Below are 20,286 nucleotides of genomic sequence, written 5' to 3' on the forward strand. Positions count from 1 at the left end.
TATTAGTCCGGGATGGCCCTCAGTAACACCCCTGGTTTACAACAGAAAACAATCTACTCTAGGTACTACCAACTGCTACTACTAAAATCTTCCCATCTAATACTCTTAGGAATCCAGTTCTTCTAACTGGTCGACCCCCATCTTTCACTCTATGGCATTCAGACATCTGAAAAACTATACTTCTTTCTATCGACCATCAATATTTATCTTCTACCAGAAACCACCTTAATCTTATGGCTACATTCTTCCTCATCCAAGCAGAAGGTGACTTCTTTAAGTATATAAATTTAGGTATTTATTTATGGTTTCTTAAAGAAGAAAAAAGGGAGGGGAAGACCCTATTTTTCATTTGTGTATTCCTTCTCTTGGATCCGCTAAATCAGTTCAGTGGCTTATTCCTCCCTTCAGGATTTGCCACTGGTATTTTTTCTTTAACTAGCTGTCTTCTCTGTTCTCTGTACTTCGCACTTCTACTCTTTGCTTGCAATGAGCAACACTCAATGGAATTTTAAATTGATGAACATGAAAAACAGACTAAGGGTCTTTTAAAAAAGTAAACTTGATTGTAATATACAAGGTAGAATGGAAAACCTAAGGATAAGTTTTAACTTACTCTACTCACCTTTCTACTGGCATCATAATGCTATCTACATGTATTTCTACTGGCATCATAACGCTACATGTTCTGGCAATTGCCAAAAGTACATTTAAAAGTACATTATTTACTTTATAGTATCTCATGCTTTGAATGAATATCACCCAAAAAATGTCAGAGCATGAAACTCTGTTTGGAAATTCCACTATATCAGAGCCATTAAGAAAACACACTCAGACTAAATCTAAAATAATATCCAATAAGTCTGTTGACAGCATTTGCAATACCCCGACTTTAGCATTGGTCATCATGTAAAAGATCTTTTATAAAAGATCCAAATAATGCAGAACTATTTAGAATAAATAATAAAACGCCCTATTTGCTGTCACATAACCCAAAGTGAACACTACCAATAATCTGATCTTTCCTTTCTTCTTTCCTTTCTTATTCTTTGCTTTTACACACATACTCACACAAGCTTTTAAAACATAAATGGCACTCTCATACAAATAGTTGTACGAAAACAACTGTTTAGTTAACTATAGTTTCTCTGATTTGCTTAAAAAAAAAAAAGAAAAAGAAAAATGGATCTTTAAATTCATTACTAGTTATTGTACTCAAACTGTGAGACTAAAACTATTCAAATTCATAAAAAAAATTTTATGTAAATAGTCTTATGGTAAGCACAATTTATGTAAAGATAATTTATTTTAAATTATGTTTTCTTGGGGAGGTGTGTCTCTTTTGTTTGCTTTTGTTTCAAAAAAACTAAATTCAAAAACTGTCATTAGGTCATTAATTTGTCATAGTTCAGACAGATGGCAGTGTGTAATTCATATTTCGGGGGTTTAAAAGCAGCAGACTCACAGAAAATATCTCGTATTTCTTTTTCTAGTTCTCAATTATGTTCAAACAAAACCTATCACCACTTTTAAACATTTTGCATTCAGCAACATATTCAGCAATATATTCAAAGCTACATCAGAATCAGTGTTTTTAAGTATTTATAATTTTAAGCAGTACCTAGAAATGATTAGATACTACCTACTTATTAACAATACCTAAGAAATTCTTAAATGCCCAAATTTTAAGCTCTAAGTGATATATGGATGATGTGAATAATCATTTCTAGCAAAAATAAGTGAACCTACTTCAATCAGGAATTAAACATAAACCTTCAATCCTAAAAGGTATGTAAATGCTACTTCTCTAACAAAAAAGGTAACAAATGTATTGAAAACAAGCAATCTACTTCAGACCATCTAGATATCAAAGGTATTGACATAAGTTTGATTAAAAGACTTGAAAGATATGTCTTATAAAATAAATATATTTTCATATGTAAATATTACTTGCTAAAATGTTTTGAACAACAAAAACGAAACATGTCTCTTCATGAAAATGACCATTATGGGGAATGTTTTATATAGTCACAAAAAAACAATAAAAATTCCTCTTTAGAATTCAGCCAGAAATTCAACAGGAACATCAGTTTCCCAGCACTTCAAAATACGGCCAAGCCCTGCATACTGATGTCTCAGTAAGTAGTAGGTAAAGTTGATGCCGTCAGGTGTAAGGAGAGCTACAGCTTCCATGATAATAAGAGAGCAATGACAAAAATGTCAAAGGTGTAGACACCCAGAATGTTAATTTATTAGAACGTGACTTTACACTGATTAATTATATGCTCCTCAAAATATCTGGAGAGCATAAGAAAAGTTAATTGAAGCATTCCATTTTGTACATGCAGTTTTAAATAAGTGATAGAGAACTGATTCTAAAATTATAAGAACGTGGTTTGAAATCTGTAAACTCTAAATATGCCATATAAAGATATTGTAATGAAGATGATGAAGATGACTATAAAATATTCATGGAAACATTTACACTAACTTGGATTCTACTGAATATGAATAGTGGTGGTGGTTTAGTCCCTAAGTCGTGTCCAACTCTTGTGACCCCATGGACTGTAGCCTGCCAGGTTCCTCTGTCCATGGGATTCTCCAGGTAAAAATATTGGAGTGGTTGCCATTTCCTTCTCCAGGGGATCTTCCCAATTCCGGAATCGAACCCAGGTCTCCTGCACTGCAGGCAGATTCTTTACCAACTGAGCTATGAGAGAAGCCCAAATATGAATAGTATGAAACTTAAAAGATGTTTAGAATCTTGAAGATCATCAGTTTGGATCTGATCTGAAGATTCCAAAATCATTTTGAAACTGAGACATGGTATAAATACATATCCTAATAAAGAACATAACAAGACGGAATTTCAGAATTATTTCAACATCTAAGAAATCAACTTTCCAAACTTCTTCAAACAGATCAGAAACACATTATTTAAATACATCTATGCAATATGCTAATCACAAGTAGTTCCTAAATTCAACAAAAAATTACTGGACTCCTACAATGACCCACTATGATACTATATACTGGGAATAAAGAATATTGGGTTAGCCAAAAGGATTGCTTAGATTTTTCCGTAACATCTTAAGGAAAAAGCCTAATGAACTTTTTGGCCAACCCACAGATAAGAAACTGACATTTTCTGCAGAGATTCACATCTGGAAAATCTCTAATTAACTTCTTTATAATCAATGTACAGCCCCAAAATAAAGTTGTGTGCTTTGAAAAAATATTCTTAAATTCACACTCAGTAATTAAGACAAGCTTCCCTATTAACTAACCTAAAATACTATAATTTTCTATAAAATCTCATTTGCTGTGGTTGAACTATTTCCAAGATTTCATGAAACTAGTGTGATGTTTATTTCTCCTGACCTATAAACTAGAAGCTCTTCAAGACCCCAGCTTATATATGTCTTTCTCAGGTAGCAGTACTACTATCTTCATTTAAAAGTGAAAGTGAAGTCATTCAGTTGTGTCCGAGTCTTTGTGACCCCATGGACTGTAGCCTACCAGGCTCCTCTGTACATGGGATTTTCCAGGCAAGAATACTGGAGTGGGTTGCCATTTCCTTCTCCAGAAGACCTTCCTGACCCAGGGTTTGAACCCGGATCTCCCACATTATAGGCAGACACTTTACTGTCTGAGCCACCAGGGAAGTCCTATCTTCATCTAAGGCAGATATTAAAACCTCTTAAATCGCTGACCATATCACACATCAACATTTCTGTGAATGGAAGTTTGAATTTATGGTAATAGTAGTTGGGACATCCTTTATAGTATTATAAGATAGGTTTCATAGAGTTAGGCTGTAAAATCAACATTTAACAAGCCTAAGCAAAAATGCAGAATGTACACTAAAAAAAATGAATGGGTCCTAGGCTAGCAAGAATTGGTTATAACCTGATTATATGTATAAGTTAAAAACTGAATCTGGAGGATTTAGCTAAGGAAGTCAAGAAAAAAAAAAAAAAGACTCAAAAGTATTTTTGCTCAGCCTATATCTAGGGAATCTAAATTTATGTCCATTTAGGGAAGAAGGACAGAGAAGGCAATGGCACCCCACTCCAGTACTCTTGCCTGGAAAATCCCATGGACGGAGGAGCCTGGTAGGCTGTAGTTCATGGGGTCACTAAGAGTCAGACACGACTGGGCGACTTCACTTTCAGTTTTCACTTTCCACTTTCATGCATTGGAGAAGGAAATGGCAACTCACTCCAGTGTCCTTGCCTGGAGAATCCCAGGGACGGGAGAGCCTGGTGGGCTGCCGTCTATGGGGTCGCACAGAGTCGGACACGACTGAAGCAACTTGGCAGGGAAGAAGGAAATATACAGGAGACTTCAACCATAATGATCCAAATGGCAATGCTATCTCTACTGTGAGGTGGAACATATTAGACTCTCTTGGTCTAATGCCATTAAACACTTGAATGATATAACTGACTCCCTGTGTTTGGATTACTTGCTAACCAAATGACTTTTGTTGCTTTACCCATATAAGTCAGTTCACAAGAAAAAAATGATTTGGTTAAGTCAACTGGAGTGATCAAGATCCTACATTAGTTCAAGGTTTATTTTATTTTTAATGAAAATACGGACATAAATTGGCATTCCGATTTGAAACATCAACTTTGTAAACTTGTTTAATGTGAGTCAACCATGAGATATGGGATCACTCTATGTGTGCCACTAATCAAGTTTTGGAACTTACAAGGCTGAGAACCAAATACTAGATTATAAAAAAATTTCTTGAGGAAATGGTCTCCACTGGGAATTTATTTTAGAAGCTCGCTGTGTTTTCACCTTTGTTTCATTGTGCATCTTTAGATTTATACACTTTTGAAGAATTCTCAGGTGTAAAAGGTGAGAAGCAGTTTATTTATTGACAATCGATATAAATCATGGTGAGCACATCACACTTATTTGGTTCTAACTGCAAGAGGATCATTAATATCACAAATAAAATATGAATTCATTTGGACCTTGAAAGATAACATCCTCCTCTAAAAAGATCCCTAACTTATTTTTGATGCCCGAGTATCAACAGTGAATTACACAAAAAAAACATTAAAAAACATTTGTTGGATCAACAATTAAAAGACAAAAATGTCTCTATAGCGAGTTCTGAATCTCTACATAAAGGAAATCTCAGATGAAGTTCTTTTCATCATCAACATTCACTTGAATTTTCATGATGTCTTGGGTAGAGCTTACATTTCTAAGATAGAGTTCTATAATATATATTTTGAGGAAATAGATTAAGATGTATTCTATACCACACTTTCCCCCCTACATTCCTTTATCCCAAGTAGCACTATATCATAAACTTTAAAACAATTCTATACCAAATGATTTTCAAATGATATATATCATGTTGCATATTTATGACAAAGTTTTCAAAAAGACTCTGCTTAAAATCATGAAATTCTTTAGCTAGTAACATAGCAGAACTGACTAGTACTTTTTAATAAATCTTTCCTCATGTTTTAAATTATATATTTATAGATGAGAAAGAGGTTACAGAATAAAGACAAACCATTATGATAGAGGACTTGGAGTATTTGCTGTACGTTAGCCTTATGATTTTTTTTAAATATGTAACCATCATAGTTATGATATTATATATACCACAAAATGTGAAGTTGAAAGGCTAGCATGTTTTGCTTAAAAATCAGAGTCAGTCACAACAACTAAGCCAACTTCTGTGCTCCGTCACTCAGTCGTGGCCAACTTTTTGCAACCCCAAGAACTGTAGCCCACCATGTTCCTTTGTCCATGGAATTTTCCAGGCAAGAATACTGGGGTGGGTTTCCATTTTCCTTCTCCAGGGGATATTCCCAACCCAGGGATTAAACCCGTGTTTCCTGCATTGCATGGTGGATTCTTCACCACTGGACCACGTGGGAAGCCCTTAGTCCAACTTCAGACACTAGCACAAAAGGACTCCATTAAGCAAAAAGAGTTCATTAAAACCTGTGCTCATGTGTTTCAATATAAAATTTTGATTTTATGGGGGCAGTTGGGAAAATATGGTCAATGATGAAATGTTGAGAATTACTTAGGGAAGAATTTTTTTTTTAAGAAATACTGAACTATTGTTAATGTAATACAGGAGGAAAAATAACAAAATCATAAGCTAACATGTTATATTTCACTAGTTAGGAAAATTCACACTTAGTTTAATCTATCCTCCTGCCTGATTGCTAGCCTCTCCCAAATTCCACAGGTGCGTCAAACACTCTGTATGCAGGATTAAACTAAACTAAATCTTATCTGGGAAACCTGCTTCACTATTTTGTATCTTCCCTGATGGAACCTACTCCATCTATCCAATAATCTAGAGATCATCATCATGAAATTTCTCCTCTCCTTAAGACTTCTATCCAAGTCCTGTCCACTTTAAGCTATTATTTCCCAAATCCTTCTATTCCTTATTATATGCACTACCACTGGCTCTCATGACTTTTCATTCTATCACTGCAGAAGCCTATTAAAGAAGTCCCTGCCTCTGGACTGGTTCCCATCTACAATATTTTTACTCCTGTTATAGCTGGTATGATTCCTGTCAATATGAAGACTGAAGTCATCAGCTTTGTTTAAATCTTGTGCTCCCTTGAAAATGAAATCCAAGTTTTCTCTTATATAAGATACTCCATTATCTGGCCCTGATTAATTCTCCAGAGTCATCTCAGGCTTCAGATTCCAGGATTCCAACTTCACACTCCACAGATACCAATCTGCTTTATTTCCCAGAACATAATCGTATTATTTCTCAGCTCCCATTGTGGGTTCACTGGTGAACAAGCCTTCAGCTTCTCTCCTAAATCCTATTCATTTAGTAGTCTCAGCTTAAAGAGCCTCTCCCTCCAAGAAGTCTTCCCAAACCAGTACCACTCCTTGCTCTCCATAATAATAAGAACACTGAGCTTATCACAGAATACTGCCTTGTTTAGACGTCTCTTTAAATTAGAGTATGAGCTCCAGGAGGACAAGAATAGTGTACCATTTACCTCTGAATCTACCCTACAGTGCCTGACACATAAAAGACTGCCTACAAATATTTGTCGAATTAATCAGCTAGAACAATATAGCAACGTGTCAAATGCCTATAAGTGATAATTATATTTTAAGTTGATCTCAAATTTAAAACACCTAAACTATTACCCTCAAAATGCACAATTAACAACAATCAGGCCTACAGTTTGATCAGGTATCATCAAATGAGAATTTACGGTTCTACCGCAAGCAACAAATGAGGTAAAATTTTAGATACAGATTTTCAAAGAAAAAAACTGATTCTAGATATGGCTAGGTTACTCTATTAAGAGGACTTTTTCTATTTGTAATAACTGGTGTCTTTATAGTACCAATGCTGAGCGATGATTTTCTTGACATGTAATCAAAAACATAAAACTATGCTCAGGAACACTGAAGCCCAATTAAAAAAAAAAAAAATTCTGCCATACAGACGGACTCTTACTTCTTTCTAATCCAAATCTTCACAGATCCTTTAAATAACAGAGGTTCTTTTTTTCCTGCCAGTTTTACCCTAAATTAAATGCCTATTTCTGTTCCATGGACCTCTGTAGTAAAATGGAAACAGCAAAAGACCTGAATTTCAAACAAACATGGATTTGAAAAAAAGCTTTCTTATGAATCATGGACTGGTGCAAAAGTAACATGCCTGCTCTGAGTGTTAGAGCAGTGATTATTTATTAGATGTTAGCATGTGCCAGGAAGTGTGCTAAGTATTTTGTATATATTGCCTCATTTAAACCTCACAACAGTCCACTGAGGTAAGGATTGTTTATCCCCATGCTACAGATAAGGAAACTGGAGCTCAGAGATGTGAAGTAAGATGACTGAGATCACACAGCAAATCAGTGGCAAAGCAAGAATTCTAACAAGGCCGTGTATAACTCCAAAGCCCATATTTTTAACCACCTGCAATCTATTACTTCTAAGCCTCAGTTTTCGGTATTATAAAGCGAAGTATCCTCACAGAGCTGTTGTGGAGACTAAGTGAAGTAAGAGGGATGTACTTAGTATATAGCACTACGCATCCTATATATACTCAGTAAATTATACTCCCCTTCTCTTTCTCACACCAGTGCGATTAAGCATTTATAATAAAGAGAAATAGTTCCTAAATACTCTTTATCTATTTCAACAGAGATTCCTGAGCCTGATTAATTCATAAAAGGAAACTACTACCATATCACTAAGTATAAAATATACTTAGTGATATGGTATATATATATATTTATGTTTATATACTGTTCATATAAACAGATATAAAGGAAAAAGGCAAAGAAAAACAACACAGTCTCCCTCATTTTAGGACTGTCACACAGCTACTAATCTTTTAGAACATTATAAAATTAAAATATATTGATATTCAAAGTGAGGAGAGAAGAGCTTGGGACCCAGAGATCTGAATTCCTGACAGCTTGAAGGAAGAGTCCCAAAAGAACCTAACCAATCATGTTATACTGTTTGCAGTGTATTTTCATTGGAGAAGACAAATTTAGACAAAGATAGAGGCAATAAAAACAACACTTCTACAGTGAGCTATTGTGTTTCTCCAAGACAGACATTTATTCTTATTTCAAAGCAGACTTAAAAGATGGGGAGGAGGCAGAATGAGGAGCAAAAAAAAACAAAAAACAGCAATTTTGCTGTTAATTCCCTGCTCATATATTCTTCCTTTAGTTCCTTTCTTTTTTTTTTTCTTTTTTGGTACATGGCCATGACACTGCTGATAGCTATAAAGAAATCAAGTCAAACTTTTTAAAAATATTTCCTAACAAGTAAAAAGGAAATGTAAGGTATGTTGCATATATATACAAAACTAAGTACTACAATTGGAAAACAGAATGAGCTTTTACATCAAGTCCATCTGGTGTTATATCAGGGTGTGTCCTATGGAAATCCAACCAAGGGTAACTGCCAAGCTAAGCTACAGAAGACAACTCAGAAAGCTGGTGAGTCTCAAGATACAAGCCATATTTTTTAAAGTGCATTAGAGCATCTGCTTAACAAGATTATCTGTTATCACTCCACCCTCATAATAACCCTATTCTACTCCTGTAATACTGTTTTTGTCACTAAAACATGGGTCAGTTGTGGACATGGTGGGCACCCTGAGATAATGACATTTTACAGATATCAATGATATAACTAACCCACACGGTAGTATCAGTGTCCCAATCCTGACAACTTCATCCTTTTCCTAAGGAACCTTAGAAGACAACTGATTTCTTCAAGCCTCCATTTCCACACAGGAAAAATAGAAACCATAATATACTTACACTTCACAAGGTTCTAAAAATGGAAACCAGCTAAGAAAAAAAAAAAAATGAATGTGAAGTACTCCGAAAAGAATAAACTAGATTCGCTGACCTGATTATTGGTCAGTCTTGTAAAACTAGAATTACTACTTCTTCCAATTCCACACATGCCACTTGGCCATCAAACTGACTGATAAATGGTATTGACTGCAAAGTGGATCTATGTAAAGGTTTTAAAGTAATAGGAAAAAAATTTGTGTCACAAAGCACTTTCACACCATTAGCTATCTATTTACTGGCATTATAAAAGTAGACAATGATAAGGAAAATAGGATTAATTACAATTTTTTGAACCTTAAAACCCTTTCAAAATACTCAGCAGCAGTTACAGAATAATCTGAAACCAATACGGAAACAAGTATATAAGAATTGGAAATGAGCTAACCCAGAGACAGAAGGAATCACAAAATAAAGTCTCATCCGATGGGCCGAAATACAATATGGATTATTTTTATATTGTTCTGTCTGAGTTGTCTGTCTCAGATTCTTAACTTCCAGATGCTATTTTTAAAATCACTTAACACTGTGTATTTCCAGTAGCCATCAAGGCACAGACTGTCATCCCTGACACAGGAGACTGTCAGCAGACTCAATATGTACACTAATGATCTCAGGCAACAATGCCCATCTTCTTATCAAAGAGATCCTCATTCTAGAAGAAAAAGTCCAAATTTCTCTAAGAAAATTCACTCGAAAACATAGGAAGTAGTCATTACAAAATGTTAAGTTCACGAATACCTCTCACATCTTTTTAAGATTATCTTACAAGCTGAATTTTAAAACCAAAGACTGTCAAGCATTGTACATTTTTAGTTCTCTCCCAAGTCACCGATGCTCTCTTCTAGCACTGTCAAATAATGATAGTTGCTGTCATTACTTTTTATACAATAGCTGGCAGCAAGTTGCACAGGTACCCTTCATCTTAGAACAGTCGTCATATAACCCAAACAAATGACTATGACCTCAGAAGACAACTGACCACTTTCCTACAGTGAAAATAAGTGGGTTCTCACATGGCAGTGTTACTTTACTGCTAGGACGTTAGTTATCTCATAAAAATCAAAGATACTATTTCTCTTATTTTTTTAAACTGTTTTAAAATAACTTTTCACCTCTTACATATGTACTCCTGTCCCCGCCTTACTGCTACGGAGCCTATCTTATTCTATCTATAAAGGTTTTCACATTTACTTTCAGCTCTAATACTTTCAATCAAAATTGCAATTCTGTTTCTGGAAGTCACAGCCCTTTAGGAAGACTATTTGAAGATATTAAAGAAATGCGGAAAATAAATAAGATTCTTTTCACAGAATAAAGTCAGCAATGCATATAAAGAGATTTAGGTAAACTACTGATCTCGGCCACAAGTGATTTGCCAAGTAGCAAATGTACAAATCATTATTCCAAGTCACAGAAAAACATCTGAGTGACCAACTACAGGTTTCTTATTCTAATTAACAGACAAGAGTCCCTCTCTAGTGCTATTTGCTTTGGCAATCTAAAATGCTGATATGCTCCTAGATCTAAAAGAGAGGAAAAATGGGTATCTTCTCCATCTAACACCTAAGTGGGTAACCTAGATACTGTAAATAGAGGCTATGTAAAGGATGCAACAGACAGCTCTGAAGTGAGAGCCAAAATATTTAACCTGCAACTCTTTGGAAAAGAACATGAAAACACATGTAGCTTAGCCAAAAACTCTACTAAGATGGAATTGCCACAGGCTAGTAAGTTAAGAAAAAGAAGAAACAAAAACAAAACCTCTTTACCAAACATAATTTTACTGTTGTTGGGTGAGAAAAACTCAAAGGTCAAAAGCACAGTTCTTATTTGTCCAAATTGATCATGTCTACAACTGCAATGTTTATTCAAAATAAGAGTGAACTGCCTTTTAGAAAGGATTACTTCAAAACCAAAATCAAATTCACAAATAAAGGATCTAATTAACCAATTAACAAGCATTTTCCTGCTGATATTCTAGTGGTGGCTCAGGGATAACAAAGTCTGATTATCTATTATTACCTACCCCTTATACTCAACGTTTCTAAAGACAATATTAAGCTAAATATTAAGCTAACAGAAACTGCATATCAATCTATCTTTAGGAAATTAAATGAAAATTATCTGAAAAATAAAAATCTATATTGCCAAGGACCTAGTCACATTAAATATTAAAATGTAAAAATTATACTCCCTATATTGCAACAGTATGTAACTTTTATCAAATTAATAGTCAACTAGCAAAAAAATTAATTAATGCTACAACATCCATTATAAGAGATTAGCACTATAATTTAACATGCATTCCCTTACTATTAATTTTTCTTCCTATGTGATAAAGGAATTTCAGTGACTGCTTCTAGAATGAAATCTTCCTAGGAAGTGATTCCCATTAATAAAAACAAAGAAAACTTTTAAAAAAGTAAAGCAAGTTCATACAGCTCAAACTTTCAAGTCAATAGCTAGAGTCGCTTAAAGATAACAAACTGCAAAATGTATTTACCAGTACTCTATATACTGTTGCTTATAATTCAGAAGACTTAACTACCTATGAAGCTAGTAACTTTACAACAAACTCAAGTTTTGAAAGCTATAAGAGGGAAGTGGAAAGAAAAATTTGTTCTCTCAAGATAATCAGAATTAACATATTAAGAGTATGCTCATAATTCATCATATGATTCAGTTTTCTTGTTATTAAATCTTCTTTAAAAAGAAAAGAAAATGCCTTTCCTTCAAATGTCACCCAAATAGAAAGCTTTTAAATTAAATTGCATTTAGATGGAAGTCAGATGTCCTTTCTATATAAGAATATAACACATATCAGAAGTAAAAGGGAAACAGATTTCAAATTAAGTAGGAGTAATAAAGCATGTGCACTTGACAACTTATGAAACATCATAATTAAGAGAAAACAAACCAAATCCTTAATAAAGTATTTATCTTCTGTCACTGACAGCATGCAAGTTGCTTTTTTATTACATAGAAACAATGTTTGCTATATCTTGATATAAAGAATGACTCTTTATCAAAAAGAGTAGCCAAAACTATTCCAGCAAGTTCAAAACATCCTTCCAAATTTTCTCAGTTCTTTTCTGACAGCCTAAAACAAAATGCTTTCACTTCGTCAGAGAAATGGATGTAAATGAGTTCTACAAATTTTCAGTCACATATTACTTCCAATGCTTTGGAGGAGAAACTTCCACGTTTTCTTAAAAAAGCAACTAACACTACGATTCTACCACTAATGTATTAGCTTTGTGCCAAGGCAATAGAAGATAATTTTTTCCTTTTCTTTTTTTTTTTCTATGAAGTAACATGTTTCCATATTTTTTTTACTCAACAACAAAAAATAAATCGTCATAAACCTGGCAAAACAAAAGAATAACCGGCAAAGCCTAACATTTCTTACCTGATACAGGTAAGCACCAGCTCCCAAATGCCACCTTGGGATAGTTCAGACTAGTAAGGAGGCTCATGTTTTATGATACCAAAATGAGCAGGAGTAAATCTGTGTTGTTCTTTCTTTAGCAAAATCTATAGCAGCAGCTACACCACAATGTGAGTGGACCCTACAGACCTAACAAATTCAAGTCTATCACTAGAGAAATAGGAAAAAAAAAATCATAAAATGAAGACTTACTGCTTGTCATGTGACTCGGTGAGGCATGCTGTCCATTGGGTGTGCTTGAGGTGAGGTCAATTGCCATATTGGAGTGCTCCCTTTCAGGTGAAAGCTCATTGTCACCTGTTTTCACAAAATAAAATCTTTTGGTCTCTATTCACTTTCACCTAAAATCTAATTACCAACTTTGTAATCATATATGCAAAAGCATGCATAGTCTTGAAATTTTCATGAAATACATTTTTCCCTCAAAAAATTATAAGGAAAAGTTATTTAGAAACATATAATAAATGAATGAAATGATGAAAAGCCACAACCAGCACACAATAAAACATTTTTAAAATTTCACTACCACATTCATCTTAATTGTAAAATAAGGAAAAATGCAGTAGTTAATTTCTAAAGTATCTTCTACTTGAAAAAAATTTTCCTTTAACATCTAACTTAATCATTAAGCACCCGGTATTTTTAATGAGTATTTTCAAACTCGTTGGCCAGAGAGTTGGATGTTTGAGAGTTTGCTAAAAAAAAAAAAAAAAGTCAACTTAAGTGAGCTAATTCTCTTCATATCGTGTGTCTGAAAAATTAGGTAACAGAGTACTAAATATTTAGTACATGCGATATTAGTAGACATATATGTAACCCAACCTAGTCTAAACTTAGGTGAAAAAAATCAAGTAGGAAAGTTTTGATCTGCTAAACTATTACTGACTGAAATAATACCCTTAATATGGCAAGTATGTATCTATAGTTCCTTATTTGACTTTCCTGCTATTTTCTCAAACTCATTTACAAGGTGAAACTGTGAACAGACAGGAAGAGTATACAATTCTTGATAAAAATTTCCAATTCAGAAGTTAAAATACAGGTAACAAACATGCTTTTATTTACCAATAACAGATGAATGAAAATGAATACTTACACGTTATATAGCCATCAATAGCCTCTGTTTCCATAGTCAATGTGCAGTGCTGCAATACAAAAGATTATACCCTTAACACAAGGATTCCTTTCAGTCTCTGCCATTAAATGCTTAACTTATATGAAGCTCCAAGCAGTTAGCCCACGTTGCTGCGGCTGCAACCTGTGCCCAAGAAACATACTATGGTGTACTGCATGTGCTCATTTGCAAGTCACTGAACTCTTTCTGCAAATGATCTGATTCCTGCTGGAGATAGGATAGGAAAGATAAGTGTGCTGTGAGATGGGCTGTATCGAGAAAGTAATGACTCTTTTCATCAGAATTTACTCAGTTTAGAGGGAAAAAAAGAGGAAGGGGATACACCTCAAATGTGCCCGCTTTAACTGGGACTGAAGTATTTTACCATTCACTACTTCCTACAATCAAGCTGCAGTCTGAGGACTTTCCGAGTATACAGATAGCTCTATTCACAATTGTTGCAAGTTGGTTCATCATGTTCTAACAGGGAGGGGGGAGGACAAACAAACAGAGGAAAAACAAAACAAAACAACTTCGTGCCCAAGTACCTCTGGAAGGTTTCTGCAGCAGTTACCCAAGCCGGGCTTGTATTGACATTTTAGCCAGCCCCAAGTTCTGTGTGAGCACCTGTTCAATATAACCTTAATTTACTGCCAGACCATGGTTGGGTACTAATGCCGAGACTACTTAATACATTCCAATTTGAAAAAATTCATATACTTCTTGCTGTGGGGAAGGAGATCACTTTTATAAAGTTTGGGGAATTATTTTCATGCACCAATGACACAAACAAGAACTTACTTCTCAGAAACAAAAATAAACTGTATGAGATGACACCCCCTAGCTTTGATTCCACATAGTGAAAAGATCGATAAGCTAACTGTATTCTTTGAAGAAAAAAGTTTAAAGAATTGACATGTCCTGAGATGATTTTTACTTATTTTTTTTTTCCTTTGGCCCTGGTCCTTTTTGCCTTTAGTTTCAAAACTCTCACTGCACCAGCAGCTAAATTATTCACAATGAGCCATTTCTGTATTGATCGCCAAGTATATTTAGCCCTGGCTCCTGGAATTTCTCCATTACTTACTGGAAAACAGGCAGCTTCACTTCTTGTCTCCAAAACCACTTCCCTTCTCCCTCCCCTCCCCTTCTTCACCACCACCCTCCCTACCACCCCCCCCCCAAAAAAAAAAAAAAAACTTTTCTTCTTTATGGAATAATCAGATCAAATTCCCAACTCAGTCACTACACAGCACTTAAATTTCAACCTGCTGTACTGCTACCAAATTCTTTCAAATTATGGTTACATAAGGCTTTAAAGAAAGGCATCCATAAAGTTTAAAAGGGGAGCAGTTTCTTCGGATATTTTACAAATGAGTTTATCTCTTTAAAAATGTACACATTTAACACACACATATTAAGAAAGAAACGTCAGGAAGAAGCGAAAGAAGTCTGCCCCATCAATGAAAAGATTTTTAACCCTCAGAGAAGGAAAGAAAGAAAAGGAGAAAGAGAAACGAAATGTACATACAAAAGAAATTGTCCTTTGATTAAAAAAGATTCATCACCATTTCCAGCTCTGTCGGGAGATCTCAGCTTCTTCTAACCCCTCAAAGAGGAGGTGACAATGTCGTGCTGAAGATAAACGGAGAGAGAAAGAAAGAAGTTTTTTGTGTTTCCCCCTTCTCTCTTTCCCTCCCTTGCCCCTTCCAAGCCAAGCCCCCTGCAGAGTTCAAGGCGAGGAGGAAGGAAAAGCACTTTACAGGTGGGTCATTCCGAGCCCAAATCCAGCAAACAGATCGGCTGATAAACAAAACCAAGAAATGAGAGAGAAGGAACACCCCCCTTCTCCTCCACCACCACCTCCTCCTCCTTCACCCCTCCCCCTCGTCCCTTTGGGATGGTCTAGTAGGAAAAGTCACTCAGGAATGGCACCACGTACTTTCAGGAAAGAGGAAAAAAAAAAGAGAGAGGGAGGGAGGTCAGTCAGTGCTACAGCAATGCGATTAACAAGAAGAGAAAAAACTTGATCCACCGGTTCCTTAAGAATCGACCAAAAGCTAAGACAAGAAAACTGAAAGAAGGGGGGGGGGGGGTGGATAGGGGAGGGACAGTCAGGGGGAACCCAGCAAAGAACCTAGGCCAACTTCACAGGACAGTTTTTCGCCCTTGGCAAAACAGTAATAATAAATTAAATCTTAAGTCCATCTCTTTCGCCCACACCAGAACCTGTCAAAGTGATTTAACTGCTGCCTTTTTACGTGTCATACCAGCTTGTTGTTGTTGTTTAATTCCAACAGGATTTGGATATTCCCTTATAGCTGGGATAGATACACAGCTGCAATTTATTCCAAGCTACCCCACCTTTCTTGGAATTCAAGTTAAAACAAAGCAAAACAAGTCCAAATCCATGACAGCTATAGAGATGAGAACTGATTAATCGATTAACATCCCAGAAACAGATTATAAGCAGGGGACGATAAATTAAGGCAGAAGACATCATCTTCAACCCGATTCCCTGAGCGTCCTTTACAGAAATCATTAGCCTAATCATAACCACAATGCATCCCTCCCAGAGAAAAAATATCTATAGTATCTATATCTTATTATTACTGGTTAACAGCAACAAGTCATTTGATCACATCACGGTGCAAAACGAGATGCTATATAATTACACTTAACTTTGAAAACACTCCCCCCACCTTGAAAATCAGATACACATATTATATATAATCTATGAATCAGAAGACAAATAAAACAAGAGCTGTTCTTCACCACGCAAAAGCCAAGCGGAGATTTACCTCAGCAGTGCATGCAGTAAAATAATCCCATCACCCTTTTGTTTGTGTTTACTGTTAGTGTGTCCTCTCTCTTTCTTTCTTTCCTGTGCCTAACGTGTGTTTGTGCACTGCAGTTGGTGGTGGAAACTAAGGCAGTGGATCTGTAGCTAAGGGTAATCCTGTTTTTACTTCCTCCATCTTCAGCGAGAAGCAGGGTTAGCCCGGGACAGCTGGTCAAACCCCGAGAAACCGATCCGCCGGAGCCAGAGCACATCTCCCCCGCCGGCCGGGCTCGCGCAGACGCCCGCGGGCGGAGGGCGGGCTGGCGGCGGGTGGCGGAGCCCTAGGCGCGGGCGGACGTGCGCGCGCGCGCGTGTGTGCGGGGCCGGGGCGCTTGTGCTTGTGTGTGCGTGTGTGTATGTGTGTGTGCGCGGGCTGGCGAGGCGCGTGTGCGCGTCTCTGCGCGCTGGGCCGCTCGGCGCGCTCGGCAATCGATTACAGGACAAGTGCTGCCCCGGCGGCTCCGCGACGCGCTCCCTCCCTCGCGCCCACCCGCGCGCCGGGCCGCGTCGCCCCTGGCCGGGCGCCCCCGGACGGCGGACCCCGCCCCCGAAGCCGGGGCGGGGGGATGGGGACCAGGTAACCCGCTTCCGAGAGTGCCCCGGCAGCCTCCCCCATCCACTCCTCCCCGAGTCGTAATAAATCTCACGTTTTCTGCCGGCTCGAAAGGAAGAATTGCAGCGACCAGGGGATCATTTCGGCGTCGTGAAGTTTTCTTTCAAACTGGGATCTGTGGTGAGGCCGGGCGAAGGGCGCGGGACCGAGATCTAGGCGCGCGACGCGGAGCTCCGGGCTCCGCGTCCTGGCCGGAGTCTGGGTTTGCGCGTGGACCCACCCACTCAGCTTCGCAATAAACTGTGCGGTGCGATTTCAGAAACCGGCGCCCGACCAACCCGGACTCGGAGCAGGAGAGAGGGGTCCTGGGGAATGGATTGAGCAGGAAAGGCAGGTCTGATATGCAGCTCAACTCTTACTATTTTGAAAGTGCTTTACAGTGCAAGTTTAAAATTAGAGTGTCTACTTGCTTTTTCTACCCCGGGCATGTGGCATATCCACCACAGTCAAGGAATGAACGGGTAAGGGTCTAAAAAGTTGTTAGGAGTAAAGCGTTGTCTCTCAGTGTCATCAGTTAGCTATAGCGCAGCTTTTGTATTTGGGAAGAACTTCTGTGAATCGTCATGAGAAGAAAAAAACAAAAAACAAAAACGTTCTTTCTGCAAACAGTCGCATGTAGCATCTTTCTTGACCACAGTTGCAAAAAGAGGGAATAGAGACTTCTATAATTAAAGGGAAAAGGAAAATGAAAGGAGCTGAAAATACTGAACTGTGTAGTCTGGATGGCTTAAGTTTGAAAACACGTGAAATTTTCAGCACTGCCAAACAGCATTTCTGAGAAACCATATCACAGATTGTGTAGAAAATCAATGCTGAAAGAGTAGGAGCAGGCGCTGTACTCCTACTCCTTTGAAGAATCCCAGAAATAGTTGCTGAGGTTTTTTTTCTCTCTGCTGAGGGAAGAGAAATGATACATTGAAAATAAAATCGTCAACTTTTATGTTAAGCGTCACTGTGTATATCTGGGAAATTTTGGATAATGTCTTTAGATTCGGAGACTGGGAAGGAATTCTTTTCATATTGATACACACTAAATCATGGACATCCTGTGACTTGTATAAACTTTAATATTTTTAATGAATTCCTTTTTTAAAGTTTACTTCATTTGTTGGATTTATTAAACAGCTGTACTAATAAGCTTGTTTTTTAAATCATGGAAAATGGTGGTTGGTGCTGTGCTGTAAACAAGATTAAACAGTTTTCATTGGCGAGCAAATCATTTGGACTCAGGCTAACAACAAATTTTAAGACGATTTTAAGAACAGCTGTGAGTTATGTGATGGTAAAGCAGGTTTGTTTTTGGTTTTTTTTTTTTTTTAACCTGTCAAGTATCTAAATAAAAGTCATTTTCCTAAAGTTATATTTGGGAAAGACCATAGAACTCCACAAATCATTCTAATCATCCGAATAGATAGCAAAAATTTTAATCTTAAATTATCATACAAAATTGAAATGTTCATAATATATAAAATTCCCAGTATACAAAGGGTAACATAACTTTTCTAGACTAAGCCGAAGTGTTGAAAGTTGTGGAGGTCCTTAGAAAAGATGAATTAAAACATATTCAGAATTAAAATGAAGTGTCTGGATAGTTTAAGCAATTTAATTCTGTAGTAGAAGTGGATTCGTTGTGAAGTTCTAAGGAATCATCTTCAAGTTCCCCAAAGCCACCACAGCTGATACAGTCTTTGCCCCTGGCTCATTAGAGCTTAATTTAGCTCCCTTGAAAGCCTATCCTTCTCCTGAGTTACTTTCATTGGCTCCCTAATCACCAGAGGCACACTCTCTCCCTCTAGTGGCTAAGTATTCAGACACTTGACATTTGATGGCCCTGTCTCCCCAAGGATGGGTATTTGGGCAGGAGGTAGTGATTCCCAAATTTTAAAATGGCAAAGTGACTCATGGTTACTTGTGAGAATTAGATCATTTGGGGAAGCTTCCCTCTTCTTAACATCCGATGTTCCTTTCTCATTTGAAGATCATGGTATATCACACTCATGCCAAAGAAGTCAAGATCATGTTTACATACAAAGACTAGGGTTCCGTTTCATCCTTTGCAGTCAAATAAGCCTGGCTCTGAAACTCAACAGTTCCACTTTGGGAAGGAAAAGAAAGTGAAGTCTCTCAGTCATGTCCGACTCTTTGTGACCCCATGGACTCTAGCCTGCCAGGCTCCTTCATCCATGAAATTTTCCAGGGAAGGATACTGGAATGGGTTGCCATTTCCTTCTCCAGGGGCTTAAACCTTTGTATAAACTAGAAATTCCCTTTGTGCACAGTTTTTCTCAACATTGTTTGTGTAGGTCAAAGGATATCTATATTTCCAGCCTTTGCCATAACTGCACACATTTTTAAAGTACTTTTATAGTTACACTTTACACAAAAATGTATCCTAAGAAAGTACAATAGTATGTTCATTGGCTACTATATCCAGTTGGATAAATTTTCACTTTGAGGGCGGGTTGAGGAGGTAGAGAGAAAACGTACCCCACCCCCACCATTTTTCATATAGCTGGTTCTTTGTCCTCCTTTCTATCCCATCCTATGAAACTCCCTCCAGACACTGATCCCTGTCTTACACTGGCATATTTCTTTCATTATACATTGTGTAAATGTTACTCATTTGTTGAGTTTTTAAAAGTAAATCCCTGCCACTCCCCCCCTCCGCCCCCCGCCGCAAGAATGTCATCTTTTTAAGGACAGAGATTATGTCTGTCCTGCTAACTGTTGTTTTCTCAGAATTACCACAGGATTTGACAGGAGTTAGTACTCAGTAATTATTAAATGGATGAATGTGGAGCTAGCCCCATACTCACCTAGCTTCCATGTGTTAATCTGTTTTCAAGGGCCAAAAAGTATACAAGATCAAAGATATACTCTAATTCCATAAGTAATTTGATCAATTCTTGGCTCATA

The 20,286-nt window shown here is 37.0% G+C and overlaps 1 protein-coding gene across 15 annotated transcripts in view; it reads right to left on the reverse strand.

The window, feature by feature from the left end:
* The window catches only part of IKZF2 (IKAROS family zinc finger 2), a 204,151-nt gene that overhangs the window by 168,127 nt on the left and 15,738 nt on the right, over positions 1-20,286 (reverse strand). For 2 of the 15 annotated variants that reach the window (XM_061383980.1, XM_061383900.1), the window contains exons 1-3: positions 17,405-19,183; positions 13,898-13,946; positions 12,994-13,098 (exon numbers count right to left, since the gene is read on the reverse strand). In XM_061383980.1, the coding sequence (XP_061239964.1) occupies positions 12,994-13,098; positions 13,898-13,931 (139 nt within the window). In that variant the 5' untranslated portion in view covers positions 13,932-13,946; positions 17,405-19,183. The other 13 variants (XM_061383960.1, XM_061383874.1, XM_061383883.1 and 10 more) reach the window with 12 other exon arrangements.

Source organism: Bos javanicus, chromosome 2 (genome assembly GCF_032452875.1).
Source record: "Bos javanicus breed banteng chromosome 2, ARS-OSU_banteng_1.0, whole genome shotgun sequence".
Taxonomy (NCBI): Eukaryota; Metazoa; Chordata; class Mammalia; order Artiodactyla; family Bovidae; genus Bos; species Bos javanicus.